This window comes from Gadus chalcogrammus, chromosome 23 (assembly GCF_026213295.1).
Source record: "Gadus chalcogrammus isolate NIFS_2021 chromosome 23, NIFS_Gcha_1.0, whole genome shotgun sequence".
NCBI lineage: Eukaryota > Metazoa > Chordata > Actinopteri > Gadiformes > Gadidae > Gadus > Gadus chalcogrammus.
Window position 1 is genome coordinate 6,078,724 of NC_079434.1, and position 22,947 is coordinate 6,101,670.

Here is a 22,947-nt window from a genome sequence, read left to right on the forward strand (position 1 = left end):
GTTTGTTTGCCCCGTTTGAATGTCTGGCACACTTGGTCATGAGTAGCCGGATGAAAAATGTATCCTCAGTAAACAATCTATTAACTGTTAAATATAAATTCATCTTTAGCTTCGTTAACGTTAACGTGTATGCATATAATAAATATATCATTATGCCTGTTACTCGCCTATAAATACGTAATAAACGTCAAATGTGATGCGAATTATATCTAATCTATATGTATGAAAAATAACACTCCAGTGCATGAGTTGCCTATTTGATTTGTCATAACAGAAAAAAACTTGAATAACCTTACAGGTTATTTTCAGCGTTTATATGTCTGCTGCTGTTGTTGTGTGTTTATTGACTTGTTTTGTTGCTTAGGTCTTAGTACTAATTTTATCCAACCCTCCGGCTCTGTAATTTCACTAAAGACGGTCACTCACTATATTGCAGGTTAGTACATCATCTTCAGTCACATGCATTCATCCCAGGACTAGGGGTAAACACTTAACCTAACCTCCCTCCAAATAACATTTTCGGGATTTAATCATCGTTGTGATGCTCTCCCTGTTCAATTATCTTCTTCATCTTCCTCCGATGTGAGGTTTAGGGAGCTTGACCTGACATTGTTCCAGACCATTACAGTCATCGGCTGTTATGAGACGGAGGCAGCCTCCTCACGCATTCCGGTTCAGGTCGGACAGGTTGGGGTTCGGTGAATTCCAGCACACCGCCACCGACGCCCCTCGGCCTCGACAGGGCCTGCGTCCAGCAGCTGTGTGCGGTTCCCAGCCAATCAGAGGGCCATCTCATGCAATGTTGACCATGGCTGGGTTTTATGCAGTAGTAGCCAGAGTGGTGGTGTTATATAACCAGCCAGCACATGGCTCTGTCAATACCCTGGGATCCATGTGTGAGTGTGTGTTTTATTCCTCTCGGGCTGTTAGCACGCCTGCCTCCGTGTGATCCGGGCTTCTCTAATCACCTGACAGCGTGTTCAAACATCTGAAGTGGGCCGCTCTCCGGCACTCGGCCTTTGTGATTGCGCGGCACCGGCACATTTTTCACATGCCTCCCGCCAATGTCAACATGCACACCACCTGTTTAACGTCCAATTACAGTGTACATACACACACACACACACGCACGCACAGTCGCACACCTACCTCCACACACACGCAAACCTCCCACAATCTCCCCCCTACTTACAGTGCCCACGTCTCCAAATGCTAATTCACAGGAATGTTTCCGTAGAATCCAAACCATTACCGACAGCCATAAACTTTTGGAAGCGCAGCACTTTTTCCTCGACTACTAGGAAAGTTGACATCTGACAGGATTTATGATAATAACACAGGTGTGCTGTCGGCTCATGGGCACTGTAGCAAGGGTGCCACTGAAGGCGTGAATGCAGATGTTTTGAAGTGAATGATAGGTAGCCAGGGCTACTTTTATGTTTTGTATGTTATGGTTAAAATTTTAGCACAGGTACAAAAACAACTACAAGGTGGTGTTTTTATCAAGGTGATGTTCCTACTCAAGGTTGTTTTCTTAATCAAGGTGGTATTCATTTTCAAGGTGATGTTCCTACTCAAGGTGTTGTTCCTTCTCAATATGGTGTTCCTACCCAAGGGGTGTCTTACCCAAGGAGGTTATCAATCTCAAGGTGATGTTCCTACTCAAGGTAGTGTTCCTACTCACGGTGGTGTTCCTGCTTAAGGTGGTCTTACTCAAGGTAGTGTCTTACTCTAGGTGGTGTTCCATCTCAAGGTAGTGTTCCTTCTCAAGGTGGTAACTTAATCAAAGTGGTGTTCCTTCTCATGGTAAAAGTTAAAAGCTTCTTTTAAGATAAGATAAGAACCTATGCTGTGTCTGAAATCGCACACTTACGTAAGTGCACTTACATTGAGTGCACTTCATTATCCCTACAGTACACTTATAGGCACAGTGCTCTCATTTCTACAGTGCACTGTCAAAACAGCCTTCGCGCACCTATCGGAAATGAGTTTGCAGTTTGACCGTTTGAGTTCTTCTTCGGTGGTATTTTTTTTTTTCTGCTTGATAATTTCCATAATTTGCCCATCATTTTAATAGCTATCAATTTAAATTACCATCAATCAATTTCTATCGATTTTATCTGTATTTATGTTATCACTGTATATTACTAATCAACTCAAAAACATTTGAAGTTCCCGCCCCCTCCGCTACGTAGACAAGATGGCGGCCGTTGAGGGTGGAAAGTGTCCATCTGTCCACACTCAAATTTTAGATCATTTTGAGTGCGCCACGAGGTACATCCAGTGCACTGGAAGTACCTCTCGTGTCTGCCTGAACATACATGGAGCTGAGTGTCTGCCTGAACATACATGGAGCTGAGGCTCTGCCTGAACATACATGGAGCTGCGTTGAGCAGGTTCCTAGACTCCTGTTCACTCTTCAAGACATCATCAGCTCATTTTTCACACATTTTGGCTTTATATAAACATATAGATGTAGTTGCATACTTCGTAAGCAATCCTTAATTCGACCTGGACCATTACCGCCGCCGCTGTAATTATCTCAGATCGAGTGCACACCGTTGTCAGGCTCGTCCCTTCCCCTGTTTTTGAACACAGCCTCAGCTGGACTTCATGTACGCACTCAGACAAGAGCTCCTTGACGTTCACTAAGCCCTTTTACGTTTTTCTAAGAGCAATAAAATACACCCGGGCCCTGAAGTGTTTATGAGTACCCTGACAGCAGAACACAGTAGCATATTCATACAGCGCCTCGCTCTGGAGGACTATACCATGTTCGGGGGGTTTGCGGGGAGGGTAAAATGGCACGGTCCAAGCCCTCTTACGTGGGGTCGGTCGGCCATGGCGCGGACAGTCGCCGCCATCGCTCTGGCAGAGGGCACGGTGGTTCGCCCATGTGTTTGTTTTAAACACACACGCACGCACGCAAACACCACAGACACACACACACACACACACACATATGCACACACGCACTCACACACACACACACACACACACACATATGCACACACACATGCACAAACACATGCATGCACATACGTACACACACACACGCCACTACCACAGACACATACACCAACCGGGTGCGCAGACCTGCATGAGGGCATGGCACTGGCTTGGGTGGTAGGGTGCGGGTGGGGGGTTGTGGGTGGGGGGGTGGGTGGGTGGGAGGGTGTGGGTGGGAGGGGGTGTGGGGGGTTATGCCGGCGGTTTTTGGGATAGGTAGATAGAGATAGATAGAGGACATATCTGTCTCACAGAGGTGATAGTGTTGAATGTAGAGCAGCAGCATATTATTTGTAAATATATCTATACACAGAATTTGTGTGTATCTAATTGGACAGACATATGTGTTGGAACACAACTCTGCGTTCCCCCTCTCCCTCAGGGCAGCCGGAGTCAGGAGCATGAATGGGCTCTTTGATATACTTTTTGGGGGTTGGTTTAGGTACGGTGTTTGGGTACTAGTGTATGACGTGTGTGTGTGTGTGTGTGTGTGTGTGTGTGTCTGTATGTGTGTGTGGTACTGGTGTATGATGTGTTTATGTCTGTCTGCGGTAGTGGTGTATGTTTGTGTGTGTGTTTGTGTGTGTGTGCGTGTGGTACTGGTGTCTGACATGTGTGTGTGTGTGTGTGTGTGTGTGTGTGTGTGTGTGTGTGTGTGTGTGTGTGGGTGTGTGTGGTACTGGCGTTTGATGTGTGTTTGAGTGTGTGTGTGTGTGTGTGTGTGTGGTACTGGTGTGTGACATATGTGTGTGGGTGTGTGTGGTACTGGCGTATGATGTGTGTGCGTGTCTGTGTGTGTGGTACTGGTGTATGACGTGTGTGTGTGGTACTGGTGAAAGTAGTGTGTGTGTGTGTGGTAATGGTGAAAGTAGTGTTTATGTGTGTGTTTGGGTAGTGTGTATGTGTGGTAGAGAGCGAGCGTTGATGTGTTTGCATGTGATTGATCTGTGTGCGTGTGCATGTGTGTGTGTGTGTCTATGCGTCGGTCACTGCAGCTCGTTGTGTTCCCAAACGCCCTACTTGACCTCTATAGTCTGGTCTGACCCCCACCCTCAGGGTGACAGTGGAGGGGAGGGGCAGCAGTCTGTAAGCTGCCATAAACCCTCCGTGGAGGAGGGGGGCCGGGGGAGAGGGTCGGCAGGTCGGGTCACCGGGGTCACCGATCGCAGGCGAAGACATGAGTCACAAGCCAATCAAGTGGAAATGTAGAAGTCATTTAAAACGTTCTCTACTGCTCCAGATAAGCCTACTATGGCTTTTTTTTCTCTCTCTCTCTCTCTCTCTCTCTCTCTCTCTCTCTCTCTCTCTCTCCCTCTCTCGCTGTCTCTCTCCCTCGATGGCTGTTGATCGTCTGATTCTAATTGTTGATAGATTACCCTGATTGCTTGGCGGGGGCCTTAATCTCCAACATCTTTGACAACGCCAGACCCTGGGTGCGGATAAGGATCGCTCTGAGATGAAACGAACGCAAACAGAAAACAAAAGGAGGATCACACTGAAACATGAGTCACACAGGGCTTTCTCTCCCACATCTGCGGCTCGCTCGCTTTTCATCTGCGAGGAGACAGGCGATGTGTCGGCGACGGCGACATGCCTGGGTGGACCCGAGCGGACTTGGAACGGGAAGAAGCGCAGATAAAAGGCAGCGGATCGGGGGCCATTTTGGATCGTTGTCTCTGTAACTGCCAGGCGGGCCCCGCTCGTTAACCGGGGCCCTATGCGCCACATTGTGTAGTTTGGTCTCTTGGTGCGTGTGAACCCCTAGCAGGAGAGGGATGGGCCACGCCCAAATAATAGCATGGAGAGAGTGATACTGTGTAGAACTATGTGATAAATCTCACTGGGCTGAGGTTCTGTGAAGATTAACTACTTCAGACTCTAAACATGCCGATTAGTCATCAGCATTTCAAACATTACAGTCAAGAAGTACAATTTATAGAGCCCACATAAAATAAGCACAGAAATAACGCTCCAGAGCCCTATCCAAACCAGAGGTAAAAACCCTGCATTACTTACCATTAATTTAGTTTATTGTAAATAGGTAATGGGAAAGAAAGCTCATAAATTGTAACTGAAACCTCCTAATCTTGCCTATACGATCTCAATGCTTCGCCCTCTCTCTTAATGAATAAAGATAAATCTAAATTGACTTTAACATATGACCGCACACACACACACACACACACACACACACACGCACGCACGTGCACACACACACACACACAAACATACACACAGATGATAAACATCTGTTCTCTTCAGTAAAGGCTACATATCAGGCAATTTTTTAATTTTGATTCCAGCCTATATATTATATTATATAAGACAATGTTATCAAAACATCCCCTTCACTAAGGATGGCTTATCTTAATCACATTTTTTTCAGCAACACTGAACTGAACTATGAATAAGTCTGAGAAAAAGATATTACATATAAAATAGATATTATAATATATGGGAAGTTGAAGAGACCAGTGGCGGAGCCAGACTTTGTGTACTTCCGGTACACAAAGATGCGATTTCCTGCATTTAGTCCATTTTAGGTTGACCTGCTGGACACTGGCAAATCGAAAATCCCTTCTAGTTCATAGCCTACATTTGCAGGGCCTGCTCAAGTTAATACTATTTAATGGAAAGAAACAATAACTACTTTTTTGAAAACTACAATAGCAAAATTAAGACTTGAAATTTGAGACTAACTTTCAGTAGATGGAAAGTAGGATTGCAGAGATGGATTGTTTGATGTTTGTTTGCTTTTTTGTAATTTAGAAGTGGTGTGCCCACTGTGCTTAGCCAACAATAGGCAGATGATTTTGTAGCAAAGTATTATCCATGCTGTTGCATGTCCTTTCCAGTAGATGGCAATGAAATTCAAAAGCTTAAAAATGATCCGGGGCTTCAGTCCCGAAAGCCCCCCCCCCCCGTTCCGCGCATGGAAGAGACCTCTACTAGGACAGTCCACCGATTCAACACATTGAGGCTCATATTGGCGTAGCGGGAAAGAAACAATTTTATGAAACTTTGTCAAATAAGTTCTAACTTACAATAGGTTCAAGTGTCACAACTGACGTTTTGCATCACTTTAACACGTCATCGGTTGGCGAAAGAACGAGGATTTTGTGTACAAGTAGTTTTTTCAATAAGTAAAAAAATGAAACAAGGGCACCGCCCTTCATCCACTGCAGTAATGCAGTAACAGTGCCCCCTGGTGGTATACAATACACACCACAGTGTTTAACCATGAGCAAATAAACCAAAGCTACGCAGTACCAATGATAGCCACTAGAGTATAGTACATAACAAGGTTGCACTTCCCAATGTATACGTATTCCTCTCACCTCTCCGAAGTAACAGCAGCTATTTGCATGCTTGCTCTCGGGTACATTTTAATTGTTGATTTAAACAACGCTATGCCAACAATTCATGTGTTTGGTTTGATCACAAAACAGCAACTTAGTTCAAAGAAGTGTGTGTGTGTGTGTGTGTGTTTATTCGCTTATGTGTGTGCGTGTGCGTGTGTGTGTGTGTGTGTGTGTGTGTGTGTGTGTGTGTGTGTGTCTGTGTGCGCGCGCGTGCGTGTGCGTGCGTGTGAGCAATTTAATGCATTTTAAATGAACTAAAAAGCCAGGGGCTAATGCAAGGTCCATGTGCCCCACATGTTTGTGATAACAAATTGTAATTGTAATTGAATTGAATTATAATTGCGTTAATTAGAGATGCTAAAGTTAACCGTCTGATGTCGCATTCGGATACGTTTAAGCAATAACGACATGTTCAATTATGTAGCCTGGGCTATTAGGGTGAGCATGAGTAGGCTACGACCCACTAATGAATATAAACCTCTTTTTTTCTTGATGATTAACCTTTGCGATCAGCCAAACAGGACCAGCCCTCAGCTAACCCTGTGCCAGCATGTTGGGAGCTGTAGTAGCACAAGCGTGTCTGAATAGTTTTCTCAACGTGTCAAATAACGGGCTTGGATAAATTGACTTTAATTGACTTATCTTGGTGACTTTTACTCTCTGTCCATTTTTTAGTTTGTCAACTGTACTATCTGTTGAGCTAATGGATGCCTGTAGCAAGGGGATGAATTTACTAAGGCTATAAACATTCCCCGTTTGGTTCAGATTGGACAGAGGTGGTGGTCGCCTACCACTGCACGGCTCTCCCCACACTTGGCTCCCCCTGCCCCTCTCCCTCTCCCCATTGTAGGCTGGAAGGAGGCAGGATTAGGATGAGGGATTTGGGAGTCATGTGGATCTAGATTTCTGACTGGTGTCCAGAAAACCGTTGTTTTACAGGAGGACTCTCAGTCGTGTGAAACACCATCAAACCCCTTGTCGTGTAACCTGTAGCTACTTTTGGAGTTTTCATTCAACTTTTCCCTTTTCCTCCAGTGTTCCAGGAGTTTCTCGTGGATTTGAACTGCAGTAGATTACAGCAGTGACCGCTGCTCCCATTCATTTTCAACCATGCCGCTATAACCTGACACTACTTGTCATTTTAACTCTGATGATCGCTTTGTAGAAAGTTAGAAGTGCCGCAGGACACATTTCCCCATTTTTTGTTCATCCCTCGCTTTAACATGACGGAAGAAAACAAAAGTGAACACAGGGCTGAAAGCGGGAAAGACTTGGAGAAACAGCTCCGATTGCGAGTTTGTGTTTTGAATGAACTCCTGCAGACCGAACGGGACTATGTCGGGACGCTTGAGTTCTTATCGGTGAGTGCAACATGTATTTTATTTATATTTTTTGAATACTTTTGCCTAGAGGGAAAAAAAACCTTAAGCATCACGTCGCTCCTCTGCAGGAATGGCAGCAGCATCAAAACAAAAAAAAACATCCACTCGCCTACTTAGTATGCACAGAGCATAAAGAGCTTCCCGAGACCTGCTCCACTGTGCTGCACAGCAATGCCAACCTAACAGGAGGCTGCTGCTGCAGGTTCGAGTCCCTGCGATGAGTTTAACATACTAAACACAAACCACACTGAACTACAGGCTACTACAGCAAAGTGCAATTGATATTTCAAATAAAAGTGTGAAATTTAAATGGCCTTGAGGAGATAGGATAGCTGACTGATGAATGGATGTCTTGCCTTCTATTTCACCCGTGTCATGCATCAACCGTATGTCTGTGTATACGTTACACACAAATACAACCAGATCGTATTGATGTAAGTGCCCGATGAACAGAGACGCCAAAATCCTGCAGCTTAGAATAACTCGTTTCTTACACACATAAAGGGGGCGCCCAATGGGGTCCCTTCACCAGCTGTGAATCAAGGTGCCCGAAAGGCAGATCGCTGCCAGAGATGGCACAGGTCACAGGTGGACTTTAAATAAAAAACATTCGAGTTGGCGCACAGCTGCGGAGAGATATCCATAACTGATTCGCTGGGGGGCTGCTCTGGGTTATCCACAGCTATGGTTATACACTGCAGTATAGCCATGTCATGTCAGCGGTGCAGCCACTATCATGCAGTTGTCTCCCTCTCCCAAATGTTATTACAAATATAATAGGCCTTCAACAGATGTCGTGATAGCGAAGAGGGGCACTTAGCGATAACAACTAACAACTCCATTTCGACATGGAAACATTGAACATGTTATGAAACTCCTACATTAGGACGCAAGCAGTTCACAGGATGTGTTATCAAATGTTTTTTATCTATATTTTATCAGTGACAAATTGATGGTCACACACACACACATATATATATATATATATATATATATATATATATATATAGTCCTTGAATCACCTATCAGCCTGTGCGTGTGTATTTTTAATTTTTTTTTCTATGTCCCCTTGAAGAAGATAGTGGTTCTTCTGTTCTGTTGTGGGAATGCTGCAGTAGAAGGGGGGGCTTGGGGGGGGGGGGGGGGGGGGGGGGAACTGGCTGTGTTTTGTGTCATTTAGAAAGCTATTTCCTGGACCACATATGTATGTGTACCGCATTCCTCTCCCCTTGTACCCCCTTATCCACGCACACACACACACACACACCCAAACACACGCACACACTGACACACACACACACACACACACACACACACACACACACACACACACACACACACACACACACACACACACACACACACACACACACACACACACACACACACACACACACACACACACACACACATTCTCTCTCTATCTCTCTCTCTCTCTCTCTCTCTCTCTCTCTCTCTCTCTCTCTCTCGCACATACACACACACAAAAACTCTCTCTTTCTCTCCCTCTCAGACACACACACACACACACACACACACACACACACACACACACACACACACACACACACACACACACACACACACACACACACACACACACACACACACACACACACACACACACACACACACACACACACACACACACACACAAACTCTCTCTCTCCCTTACACACACCACCATGGCTTCACAGATGGTTCCAATGGAATGGAGGCACGGCAGGTCCAGCACCAGGGGTCGGGGGCTTCATCTTCTTCTTCTTCATCTTCTTCTTCTTCTTCTTCTTCTGGGCCTGAGATCCTCTGTCCCGGTTGGGTTTCATAGCCTAACCCCCCGCCCCCCCCACACACACACACCACCAGCCCCCAGCAGGAGCACCCTTGCGGTGCGGGGAATAGAGGGGGTTCATTGTGAGAATGCATTGGTCTTTAAAGAGGCTGGTCTGCCCTGGGCCTGGCTATGTGTGCACGGGCCGGGCTGGATGAAGCATCAGATTAGAATCTGGGGGACAGCAAAGGAGAGATTGTTTGTGGATTTAGCTGCGTGCCACCGATGTAGGACAGCCGCAGCCAGGGACAAAGGGAGAGGCTGGCAGAGAGCGCGGGTCGTAGACAGACACAACAGAGGCAGACAGAGAGACAGACAGGCAGACAGGCAGACGTCTAACGGTCATTATCTGGAAGGTCCTGGCCAACATCGTAGTGGGGGACGCGCTGTAAGATCAAAGGCCCCCAGAGAAAGTCCCACTCGGTGCGAAAGGTCACAGCGATCGCTTTCATCTGATCAAACAGGCACATATAATAACCATTCATGGGCTGTGCTTTCTCTCCCTCTCCCTCCCTCCCTCTATCTCTCTCTCGCTCTCGCTCTCTCTCTCTCTCGCTCTCTCTCTCTCGCTCTCTCTCTATTGCTCATAAAGACACACACACACACACACACACACACACACACTCACACACACACACACACACACACACACACACACACACACACACACACTCTTAAGTCCTCATGACCTCCGCCTGTTCATCCCACCTCTCTCACTTCAGTCGGCCCTCAGCTGCTCTCCAGCCGAGAGGTCTCGGAGAGGTCGTCCTTCAAAGCCCGCAGGTCTTCTGGGTTCCACTCCGGATCTCAAAGAGCTTCTTGTCTCGTACTGTGTGTGTGTGTGTGTGTCTGTGTGTGTGTGTGTGTGTGTGTGTGTGTGTGTGTGTGTGTGTGTGTGTGTGTGTGTGTGTGTGTGTGTGTGTGTGTGTGTGTGTGTGTGTGTGTGTGTGTGTGTGTGTGTGTGTGTGGGTTCCTGCTACTCTGCGTATGTGTCTATGGGCCTAGAGGATTTTTTTGAAGGCTGTAACTGCCTCCCCACAAGTCCTGGCCCCTGCTAAGGGGGGCGGGTGGATAGGGACGGGACGGGGGGGCACAACCGCAGGAGGTGGAGACGAGATATGGCCAGAATGGCGGTGGTGGTGGGGGGTTATCAACAGGGGGGCACGGCGGCTGCAGCGGTGGAGAAGGGTTGCAGATAAGGAGCCAAGGGGGTTGAGGAGGTGGTGCTGCTGCTGCTGTCGGCGGGGGTGGAGGTCCTGCTACGTGGGACTCGGGAATAGGCCCGGTGCTGTCTCTTGTAAACCAATATTTCCTGGAGGAGGAATTCCTCTGAGGTTTAGGAAATGCTGGGGAACAATGAGGCCCCGGAGGTGAACTCCGGAGTGCAGATCTCTGCCGCTGATCTGCGGGACCCGAGCTCAGAGCGCTCCTCATTGGACGGCGCGTACCGCACCTCTAAGGTAGCGGGAAACATAACAAAACAGAGCCCTAAACAGGGAACACAATCATTGGTGCCACCGTTGGCCTTTGGAATACTCCCCGTACTTTCCGGTGTTTCACATAACCTCTGCACAGGATTTGTCGGAAATACCCTAACCCTAACCCTTTTTTTGTGCAAATGTCACTGCATATCCCTCCGGGTTTTAAAGTTGGGTGTAAAAGTGATCGGAAAAGTTACCCAGAACTTTCTTTAGGTGCCACTGAGATGTTTAAGTCGGTGCCTCTTCAGGGGTTTGTCAGGCAGAGGGAAACCTTGCAGGGATAATGTCGCCGAGATTTCCAAGGCCCATCTTACATAATGGCCCACTACAGCCAGAGATAGAAGGCTCCGACGGACACTGGTGTTTATCTTGGCCCGCCACGGGCCAACAAAATGACACTCACTCTTAGAAATGTCTCGCGGAGAGGAACAAATCTCAAGATACTCGGAACACTTTTCACATGAGGCTTTTTCTTCCTCCATCTCATCTCCCTGCGGTGTCGACCTGCAAAGCATCGCTGAGACTCGGCCATTATCATCATCAACACCGCCGATGGAACGAGTGCAGGGTTTAGAGAACGAGTTGTGAGATAAGCGCCCAGGGGAGGGATGGTAAAATCCTTCCATGGCCTGATTCTGGAGGGGAGAAATGGCTCCGGCTAATGTATGATCCAGGGTTCCTCTGAGCCTTAAGTGTTCCCTCAGATACTTTCCTTTCCTGAACCCGCGGTGAAATCACACCCGACCTCACGTACAAACTCCCCCGTCTACCGCCCCACTGGATTAAATAGCCTATCGATTTAGTTCTTGCCTCCACATGCTGTCTTGTGTATCAATTATTTTGACACATTCATATGTATGAATATATCGTGCATGGATAATTTGCATGGATCACATGGTAATGATTCCGTAGTGTTCACGAAGCATACAGTCATGTAAATGTAACCTAGTATTCATGTAATTTGCATTGCCTAGCGACACAGAGGTGGGTATTATTCTGGGTAAATGCGCAGCACACCCTAAAAATCGTAATGCATCTCCATGCAAGGAAGGATTTTAAAATAATCTGTAAGGAAGGGTACAACGCAGAATCTATTGCTATTTAGTCATGTCGCAGACACTTTTATCCTCTGTGAGTTGGATATGTCATTAAGGAGCAGCTCGTGGTACAGCATTTTAGCAGGTTCAGCCTACCAGTAGATGAAAGACATTCAGTGTTTGAACCCAGAGATGTTCGGTTTCGAGACAAACTCCTGAAAACTAATGCTCCTTAAAATGGTCCTTAAAAATACTTTTAGAAGTAGCTCCCTAGGTATCCCTAAGTTGTGCTACCCGTTTCGAACCTCGAGGAGAATTGCAATGTCTGAAAGGGAAAATTCCCTGCCAGTAAATGACTTTATGTGTGGAGTAAATGTTAGTCACATGCTACCCAGCCCATGTGCGTGTCTGTGAGGCTTTAACATGCTCATATCCACAGACCTGCTGGTACAGAAGCACGTCTGAGACTTTACGTGTTGGTGGTCGCAGTAAATCCCTCGGAGCTGTCAAATTAGGGTGATGGAAAGAGAGCAGAGGAATTGTGCTAAATGCAGCGAAAATAGAGTTGCTCTAAAACCCATGGGGTTGGTCAGAACCCTGTGTGTGTGTGTGTGTGTGTGTGTGTGTGTGTGTGTGTGTGTGTGTGTGTGTGTGTGTGTGTGTGTGTGTGTGTGTGTGTGTGTGTGTGTGTGTGTGTGTGTGTGTGTGTGTGTGTGTGTGTGTGATGTGTGTATCAGTGTTTAATTGGTCATCGTTTTGTGATTGTTTACATTGAGGCTAAGGTCTCTTGTGTAAATGTGTGTGTGTGTGGTTGCTTTTTCCTCTGATACATTACCGGTGGTGGTCTCAGAAGGGGGTGAGTTTGCATATGCTGGGGGCTTGGGGGAGAGGGGAGGGTAGACTGTGTGTGTGTGTGTGTGTGTGTGTGTGTGTGTGTGTGTGTGTGTGTTTGTGTGTGTGTGTGTGTGTGGGGGGGGGGGGGGGTTGATGACCTGAAGGGTCCCGTCCTCTTCCCTTTCCTGTCTAGTAATCTCAAGACCGCCGCAGTTCAGATGGAAACACACAACCGTAAGGGGCTCGCCATGGGGCCGTGTCCTGGTGCACGCACGCACGCACGCAAACACACACACACACACACACACAGCTGAGCGAACACTTTCACACACACACGCATGCATACACACGCGCATGCGTACATGCACACACACACACCACACTCACACAGACACGATCGACGCGACTGAGCAAACGCATGTATGCATACACGCACATGCATGCGCAGAAGCACATGCCCACACACACACGCACACACACACACACACACACACACACACACACACAAACACACACAAATGCGCGCACACACACACACACCAGACAGTTGAGTGAACACATTCATTCGTATACGCATGCAATATCACACACATACACACGCACGCACGCACGCACGAACGCGCACACACACACACTGCACAGGCTCCCACCACAACAACAGCAACAACAACAGCAAGCAACACACAAAGCCTATATACTGACCTACAACTGCTGAAACCTTCCCAGGACAGTTATTAGTCAGTGCATGGGGGCCTGCCTCCTTTCCCACATGCACTTATACAATATGCCTTTTAGTTTCAGACCCATGCGTCAGCAGTGCACAGGCTACATGGCTGGAGATAATGGGACCATGAATCAAACCCTCCCAGCTGCCTCCAACAGGCCGGCGTTGAACGCTGCAGGCTCCCCAGCCCACGACCCTCTGCTGGCATGGTTGCTATAACCCCTCTCGGTCTCTGAACTGAGATAGCCCCTACACATCAACCTACTGTATCTAACCCTCCCTCTCTCCCCTGCAGCTCTCTACCCAATCACATCCGCACAGCTCTCACATTTTATTTGGTCGGACATTTTGGACAAAAGCACCCGCTAAATCACTTTTGATGATGTTGTTGTTTTTTGTTGTTGTTGCGCTTGAACCACTGTCTATCCCCCCACCCCCTTATTGCTTCTCTGCCTCTCTCCCCCTTTCTCCCCTTCACCCTCCCCCTCCCTCCTCCCTCTCTCTTTGTTTTTATTTCCTCCCCTGCCTCCCTAAGGTAGCTGCATATGTTCTGTCCATTACTCTCAACGCCTTGCTGCCAACAAGTTTAGCAAACCCAACCCATGCAACACCACCCCAACCCCCACCCCCATCTCCCCTCCACCCTCCCCTCAAAGACCAACACTCTCCCACACTGATGAAGCAGAAAGGATAACGACCATAGCTCATCTAACCAGCGCTGTGCTGTCTTTTTCTCCCGTTTCTCGTTAACCTGAACACAGTGAGAGTCACTGATTGGGGGTTTTCTAGAGCAGTCTTTATCAACACAGTTTCATCCCGGTCACCCTCTAATATATATTGGCTTTCCGTCCATATCGTGGGTGTAGATTTCAGAGTGTGAACATGTGGGAGAGAGATACAAATGGTGTCAACTTGACAGAAGGAAACTGTGCAAAAGGTTACATGAGGAAGAAATATGAGAACGGGAGAATCTCATATTGGCTTTTTAATTGGTTGAAATGAAGCTGAGCTCTCTCTCTGTTTAAGGCTGAAGAGAGCCCTCTCCGCTAAAGATTAAAGCTCTCTCTCTCTCTCCCTCTCTCTCTCTCTCTCTCTCTCTCTCTCTCTCTCTCTCTCTCTCTCTCTCTCTGTTTAAGACTAAAGAGGTCTTCTCTGTTCCCAAGTAAGTGAACTCTGAAGGGATTTCTCGCTGGTGTTTTAATCACACACTCCGACCGGCAGACAGACTTCTTTTTATACTACCCTGTTCACGAGGATGTAATTGCCGTTGTCGTTTTTGTGACACCTAATTCAGTGGCATAGCTGTTGAGTGTGTCCACATCCTACACATGCGATGGTGGTGTTTGTATTCGCGTTGCTGATTGTGTGTCTGTTTCGAGTTAATGCTTAATGCATGAGTGTGCGAGGAAAGGTGCGCTGTGTGATTCTGTTTAAGCGCGTGTGTAATGCGTCAGATTGAGTTGGATTAGTTTGTCGCATTAGAATCCCTTTCCAATGCAGTGTGATCTGCCTCTGTGAGTCCCATTTCAATTACAAAGACTGAATGAGATTTTCCTTCAGCCCCCTCACTATTTAGCAGAATGCCAAAGTAGTTTCAATGATTGGAAGAACCCTCTTAGAGTGAGACACATTCCATGCAGACCTCGAATTGATTGAATTGCATACCCTTTTTGGACTATGATGGAATATCTTAATGGTATTAAGAGACATTTGTACGAAGATTAGTTCAAGTGTTTCAGAGATTGTTTCCGAAAAAGCTTGTCAACAGACTTAAAATACTGTTTATTTTGTGCTCAAGATGTGGCCACAGGTTTACCCAATGCTCAGTGTACAATGTTCGCTGAAGTCCATTTCGTAGCCTTTACAATCAAACAGAGTTCCTTTCTTTTCGTCTCGGCGTGGCCATTTTGTGTGCAGGATTTCCTTCCTTCCTGGACCTCCCAGACTTTACATTGTACTGCACGTCCTGCTTCAAAACACACACACACACACACACACACACACACACACACACACACACACACACACACACACACACACACACACACACACACACACACACACACACACACACACACACACACACACACACACACACACACACACACACACACACATATCCCGAGTAAATCCTGTGTATCAACTTCCCAACACAGACACTAATTGGCTAAACACAAAGCTTATGTTAGCCCGTACATTTAATTGAATCTATTGAGGCAGTGGTGAAGCTGTGTGGAGCCCCTGGCCAGAAGAGAAGGCCGGCTTATGGCGTAGGGCAGCGCCAGCTGCCCGGTAACATGTCATACGAGTGGGCCAGCGGTGCACACTTGTTGGGAATTTGGGAAGCAGTCTGAATAATGCATCCTCACAAGGGTCCCAGTGTTGTGGCTGGTAGGCTCCGATGCCAGCACTGATTCACACACGCACACACACACACACACACACACACACACACACACACACACACACACACACACACACACACACACACACACACACACACACACACACACACACACACACACACACACACACACACACACACACAAACATGCATGCAATAACACGCACCTACTCACACATGCACACACACGACATGCACACAAACATACATGCGTGCATTAACACACACACAAAGACAGACAGACAGACAGGCAGGCATGCAGGCAGACAGGCAGTGCCCAGATCATTAGGTCTGGTTCTGCAGTGATATAGCAGATTTTTTAAGTGAGCATCATTATTTGAATTAATCAATTTATTATTTAATTAGCCACTGTAGAGTTCCAGATAAATAATCGCTAAGTTCCAACAAATCATAAAGTTAGTTCTCCCATCTGTTGCTTAGCAGATTGTGTATTTTTTTCTCTAAAGAGCCAAATGACAGACTTCATAGTTCAGAGACATTATCTCAAAGTCTCCATATCACAGCTGCCTTTGTGTTATAAGCTTTCAGCTTATGAATTGTCCTTTGAAAGCATCCAGACACACTACTGTCCCAATCTCCGGTTGATATTCACACTTTCCATGCCGTCCGCGTCCCATGCGGCGGTCCCTGTGACAGGCAGACATGAAGGGGAAACTCTGCCGCACTCCACAAACTCAAAGTGAATCAGACGCTTGGCGGAGATGTGCTGCAGACAGAGGCCCTGATGGCTTCACAGACACAGGCCTGCCTCTGTTCCTCAACAGATGCACCGTCTTCAGTCCGTCTGTCCGTCTGTCCGTCTGTCCGTCTGTCCGTCTGTCCGTCGGTCCGTCTGTCCGTCTGTCGGTCCGTCGGTCCGTCGGTCCGTCGGTCCGTCGGTCCGTCTGTCTTTCTTTCTTTCTTTCTTTCTTTCTTTCTTTCTTTCTTTCTTTCTTTCTTTCTTTCTTTCTTTCTTTCTTTCTTTCTTTCTTCTTTCTTTCTTTCTTTCTTCGTTCTTTCTTTCTTTCTTTCTTTCTTTCTTCCTTCCTTCCTTCCTTCCTTCCTTCCTTCCTTCCTTCCTTCCTTCCTTCCTTCCTTCCTTCCTTCCTTCCTTCCTTCCTTCCCTCCTTGCTCTTCCCTGAGAGTTATTTGAAAGGCAGAATATATGTACAGTAATGACCAGCGTTATGACCTGACTAACAGCAGCACTCACACCAGCATTTCACAGCAGTCGTAGCTTGGCACCATGACATGAACGATCCTTTTGATTTGAACAGGTAAACATTGGAACCGCTCCCCGCAATACAAGGTCCATCTTTGAGAGCGCAAGCGTCTAACCGTTCTGTCAGCGTGGAGCGCGCTACAGCTACCCGCTGACAATTGGTGGATTATGGGGTTCTGCTTTTCAATTTACCGTCGGAGCGAGCATGAGCGACTCCGACCAGAGTTTCCTAATATTGAATGGCCTCAAACTTGAAAAGAGTACGGTCTTTGAAAGAAAACATGAATATATCTAAATATGTATATGTGAGAGTACAGCTTAATAATAAAAAGCGTTTCCTCCAAATGTATGCCAAAGTGTGTTCAAAGGCTCCTGTATCAGCGGCCTTCTGCAGACGCTGAGGTCTTTGGAGTCCTTCTCCCTCCTTTCATGGCGGCCCTTACAGCACCAGCGTTGTAGTGGGGCAGAGTGGTCCGCGGGGGGCTTTGAAAAACAACTGCACTACCTTTGCAATTGGTGAAAGCTCCAAAAAATATGGTGCCAAACATTTTCCTCAAAGAAGTTTGTTGACAGTCCCATCGCTCCAATTGAAACCCCTTCAATAAAAACGGGGGGGACGGTCGCTATAGAAACGATGAGGCAAAACGACAAGACTCGGCATAGCCCCTGGGCGTCCATTGACTGTGTCTGGCCCTGTCATCCCATAGAGAGGAGGGGGGCCAGGGGCCAGCATGTGGCCCCTGGCCCGTCCTCGCCCTGCCCAGAGCGCTGCCACTGCTCCGGCGGGGGGTCTGGTGGGGGGGACACGGGGCGCGGTAATCAAAGGAGCCGTCCTCCGGAGCGTGTGACAGTCATGGTCGCGGGAGGGTCCCAAATCAAGACTCTGACCCTTCTGATTAGTCATGTTGCACTCCACCGGCGTGCGCTGGTGTAGGGCGCAGCCAGGGGGAAAGGCACGCTATCGCTGTGTAATGTCTTTTCCTCTCACAATCTCGCTTTCTCTCTCACTTTCGCTCTCTCGCTCTCACTCTCTCTCCCTCTCTTGCTCTCTCACTCTCTCGCATGCTCTCTCTATCTCTCTTTTCTCTCCCTCTTTTCTCTCCCTCTTTTCTATCTCTCGCTCTCTCTCCCTCTCTCTCTCTCTCTCTCTCTCTCTGTCTCTCTGTCTCTCTCTCTCTCTCTCTCTCTCTCTCTCTCTCTCTCTCTCTCTCTCTCTCTCTCTCTCTCTCTCTCTCTCTCTCTCTCTCTCTCTCTCTCTCTCTCTCTCTCTCTCTCTCTCTCTCTCTCCCTCCCTGTCTGTCTCTCGCTCTGATCGTGCGGAGAGAATAAAAGAGCTGATGTTGGGTTTTATAGGCCAATGTCTATTTCCTCCAGGCCAGTCACGCTGTTTAATACCCAATTTCACAAGCCGAATAGCTGCGCTAATACGTTGGAGACGCATGCCGTTTATGGCGCTATGATGGCTGGAGTTGTACAATCTAATAGGCTATTCGATTACCGTTAGACAATTTGTTTCGGTTTGCGCAGTGATTCGAGGTATTCGGGTCGTTTGGAGAGACAGAACTTATATTAATTGTGGTTTGTTTTTTTAAGGATTCCTCAAGATTTTTGTACAAGCTAGAGTTTGGTTTTTCTCCTCCTACAATAATTATTTTGACACACATCAGGTCTGAGAATAGGCGCAATAATAACAATAAAGAATAATACAAACATCATTTCTTGAGTGTCTCAAAATATTGAGTGGAGAGGAAGGGGAATGTAGAACAAAAAATAGTACGTCTTCAGTACTAATAATGTCCACTACATACGATTCACAGTATAAGTTGCAAGCCCCTCTATACAATACACTCTTGTGTGTCTTCTAATGCGATCCAAAAGTCCCCCAAAAGGAGCACACACCCTCTTCCCGCTCCCGACATGAACGCTAATGACGTCCTACGTATTTATAGTGTCTGCTTCCTGCACACATCTTTTTCCCCCCCGAGCTCTGGAAAAAGGGGAAGGCGGGATGGGAGTGACTCTGGGACCCCAGACAGCGGACCCCCAGGCCCTGGCGGCCATGTGCAGCTCTGGGATCAGTCCCGGGGTCTGGTGGGTGTCACCGGGCAGGGCTTGTTAAAGACAGCAGGGTGCGACGCTACAAAGAGGCTCTTCTCAGGGTCCGCGGATGTTCCTCCGCCTGGCTCGGTGTTGGCTTCCCTCTCCGGGCAGCACACCTTTGGGAATGGCAACTGCTGCTAGCGAGAATGTGTGTGTATATGTGTGTGTGTGTGTGTGTGTGTGTGTGTGTGTGTGTGTGTGTGTGTGTGTGTGTGTGTGTGTGTGTGTGTGTGTGTGTGTGTGTGTGTGTGTGTGTGTGTGTGTGTGTGTGTGTGACACTGTGTTTGTGGTTTTGTGCGTCAGTGCGCGTGTGTGTGTGTGTGACACTGTGTGTGCGTGTGTGTTTGTGACACTGTGTGTGTGCATATGTGCGTGTGTGTCTGAGCGTGTGTGTGTGTGTGTGTGTGTGTGTGTGTGTGTGTGTGTGACACCGGGTATGTGTGTGTTTCTGTTTTTATGTGTGTGTGTGTGTATGTCCATGACTGTGTGTGACTGTGTGATTTGTTGTTTTTCTCCACGTGAGGATTTGTAGACGTGCAGATTTGTGCATGCCTGTCTCTTTACAGTATATTCAGCCTCTTTGCGTTGTACTTCCTGTAGTTTCTCCTGACAGGAAGTACGGTTCAAGCCTCATATCCTTGGCCCCGATTTTTCTTTTAGACCTGACTCTCTCTGTCGCTCCTGATGACCCTTCCCCCATTTTTCGTAACTTTCTCGGGCAGGGCACGTCCTGTTCCCCTCTCTCTCTCTCTCTCTCTCGCGCTCTCTCTCTCTCTCGCTCTCGCTCTCTCAGTCACTCACTCACTCACTCACTCACTCAGAACTGCTATTCTTTCGTTTGTTTGTTTGTTTGTTTGTTTGTTTGTTTGTTTGTTTGTTTGTTTGTTTGTTTGTTTGTTTGTTTGTTTGTTTGTTTGTTTGTTTGTTTGTTCGTTCGTTCGTTCGTTCGTTCGTTCGTTCGTTCGTTCGTTCGTTCGTTCGTTCGTTCGTTCGTTCGTTCTTTCTTTCTTTCTTTCTTTCTTTCTTTCTTTCTTTCTTTCTTTCTTTCTTTCTTTCTTTCTTTCTTTCTTTCTTTCTTTCTTTCTTTCTTTCTTTCTTTCTTTCTTTCTTTCTTTCTTTCTTTCTTCACTCACATTTTCACACATACACACATAAACATATGCATACATAAGCACAGAGAGACAGACACACACAAACACATACATCCACACACGCACAGACAGACACACACACACACACACACACTCACACACATACACAAACACACAACCATGCATACATACATACATGCATCCATACATGCATACGCACACACGCACACAGAGGCCCACACACACACACACACACACACACACACACACACACACACACACACACACACACACACACACACACACACACACACACACACACACACACACACACACACACACACACACACACACACACATTTAAATGCACTACATTTGTCTTCCTGTCTCCGGCAGCACAGTGTTTTTTTTTATACTTGTCACACACTAACAAGCTCTCCTGTTAATTATACCCTCACAGTCTACTGGTTCGCCCTGATTGAAACAGATCGCTGCAACGGCTGTTGTTTTCTGTCTGAAACTCTGGCCCTCAACAGCCTCTTGCCCTCTTTCTGTAAAAAGTGACTATATTTTTTTGTTTGTGGATGACACTGAGAGAAGCTCGGATGGCATGACGTGTTAGGGACTCTGTTCGAAGTAGATTTGTTGTGTTATTGTTTGGTTGGTGTGCAGCTGTCTTCTTATTTTCACAAAGCAGTGTGCTTCTCCCCAAAAGGCCGTGCTCTTCAGCTCACTGTTGGACCGGTGCGACCTGCAAGACCTCAGTCAACGACTAGCAAAAACCACCGCTCTGATACTCGCTTTATTTCATGTTTTTGACATTTAAAAGCAGCTCCGCTTGCTTTCAGATGCTCGGTGGGGACATTGATCTCCCTGCCCCGAGCGATCAGTCCAAGAGACATCGCAAATGTTGAATACATCAATGTAATACATCAAACACACCCCCCTGCCCATGACCGCTCCCCCGGCGGTTTAGACTTCAACGCGTTGAGCAGATGTCTGCGGGGCTGCGGCTTTGTACTTAATGCTAACAAGTACAACTCCCGTAACTACTCCCGTGCGATGCCTGTTCTCGCTGGGTTTCTTTTTGGGCGTTTTTTTAATTGAGGCAATTTGTTGCATCGTTTTATTGGATAGGGTGCGTTTGGTTATGATTTTCTCTCTCTCTGCATGGGGGTTACGTTCCCAGTTTTTTCGCAATGTGCTCTTCTCGATGCGTGTTTGCGTGTGTGCGGCGGGGCTTGATGAGAAACATGCTTTAATAACTTGCTACAGTTTCTCCCCTTTTTCATCAGCGTGTGTATGCGTGCGATCTTCAACTTAAATTTGAGTGAGCAAATAATTCACACGTGCTTACACACAGACGCTCGCACGCACACACAAAGGCATGCACACACACACACACACACACACACACACACACACACACACACACACACACACACACGCGCGCGCGCACACACCACACAGGCACACACACATGCACACAAATTCACACTAGATTGCACATGTTCTACGCCAGACACACAAACACACGTACACACGATTATACACACACACAGCATACACACAACCTCACAAATGCACATGCACACTGTGCCACACGTGCCACGTCAGTCACATAAAAACACACACACACACACACACACACACACACACACACACACACACACACACACACACACACACACACACACACACACACACACACACACACACACACACACACACACACACAAAGCAATCACACAAAGCAAAAGGCAGAAAACATGCAGAGTTCATTAATGGCAAATATCCATCTGCCATTCTGTCTGATTGCTGTCTTTGTCTGGCAGTGTCCGGGGTTCCTCCTCATTGTCCTCCCGTTACATAACGTCAGTTCCCTTGTTCAGGAAGCCTGTGGCCCCCGTGTATCTGAAAGGAGTTCTGGTGTTCCTCCAACCACGCACAGTGCTACAGATGAAGATGCTGTCCACAGGCAGCGCTTTCCCCCATGCTCCCTCCAACGCTTTGGTTGAAGGATGCTTTGGGCAGCAGTGAGAGGGGAGGGTGGGGAAGGGGGGGGGGGGGTGTAACAGAGTTACACAATGTCCATTCACAAGATGTCCTCTAACTCAGCCTCTCAGGAACTAGACTTGGCCCAGCTTGCGCTCCTACAGTAGAGGGTTCGGTCGGCATGGAAACGCCAGCACTTTGGAGCCTGTGTTTGTGACTTCCCCGTCCCTACGAGCCAAAGTTTTCCTCGAAAACACTCGAAACGCAAAAGGGACGCAGAGTTCGCGTTCGCCAAGCGCCTACTGGAGCCAACAGCCGATGGTTTTGTTGCGGTGTCCCTGAATGCTTGACGGAGAGGTTGCTTCTCTCTTGCCAACTGCCCAACCGTTATTTGAACGAGGTGGAACACCAACATGCAGGGTAGACACTTTGGTGGCACTATCAACTGTACCCCTTTTTTATGTAACAAAGTACT

General features: G+C 47.3%; 1 protein-coding gene across 1 annotated transcript in view; it reads left to right on the plus strand.

Moving 5' to 3' along the window:
- Positions 1–6,995: 6,995 nt before the first annotated feature.
- Positions 6,996–22,947, plus strand: part of prex2 (phosphatidylinositol-3,4,5-trisphosphate-dependent Rac exchange factor 2) — a 121,732-nt gene continuing 105,780 nt past the window's right edge. The window contains exon 1 of the mRNA XM_056583819.1: positions 6,996–7,732. Within this exon, the coding sequence (XP_056439794.1) occupies positions 7,595–7,732 (138 nt within the window). The 5' untranslated portion in view covers positions 6,996–7,594. The remainder of the gene's footprint in view (positions 7,733–22,947) is intronic.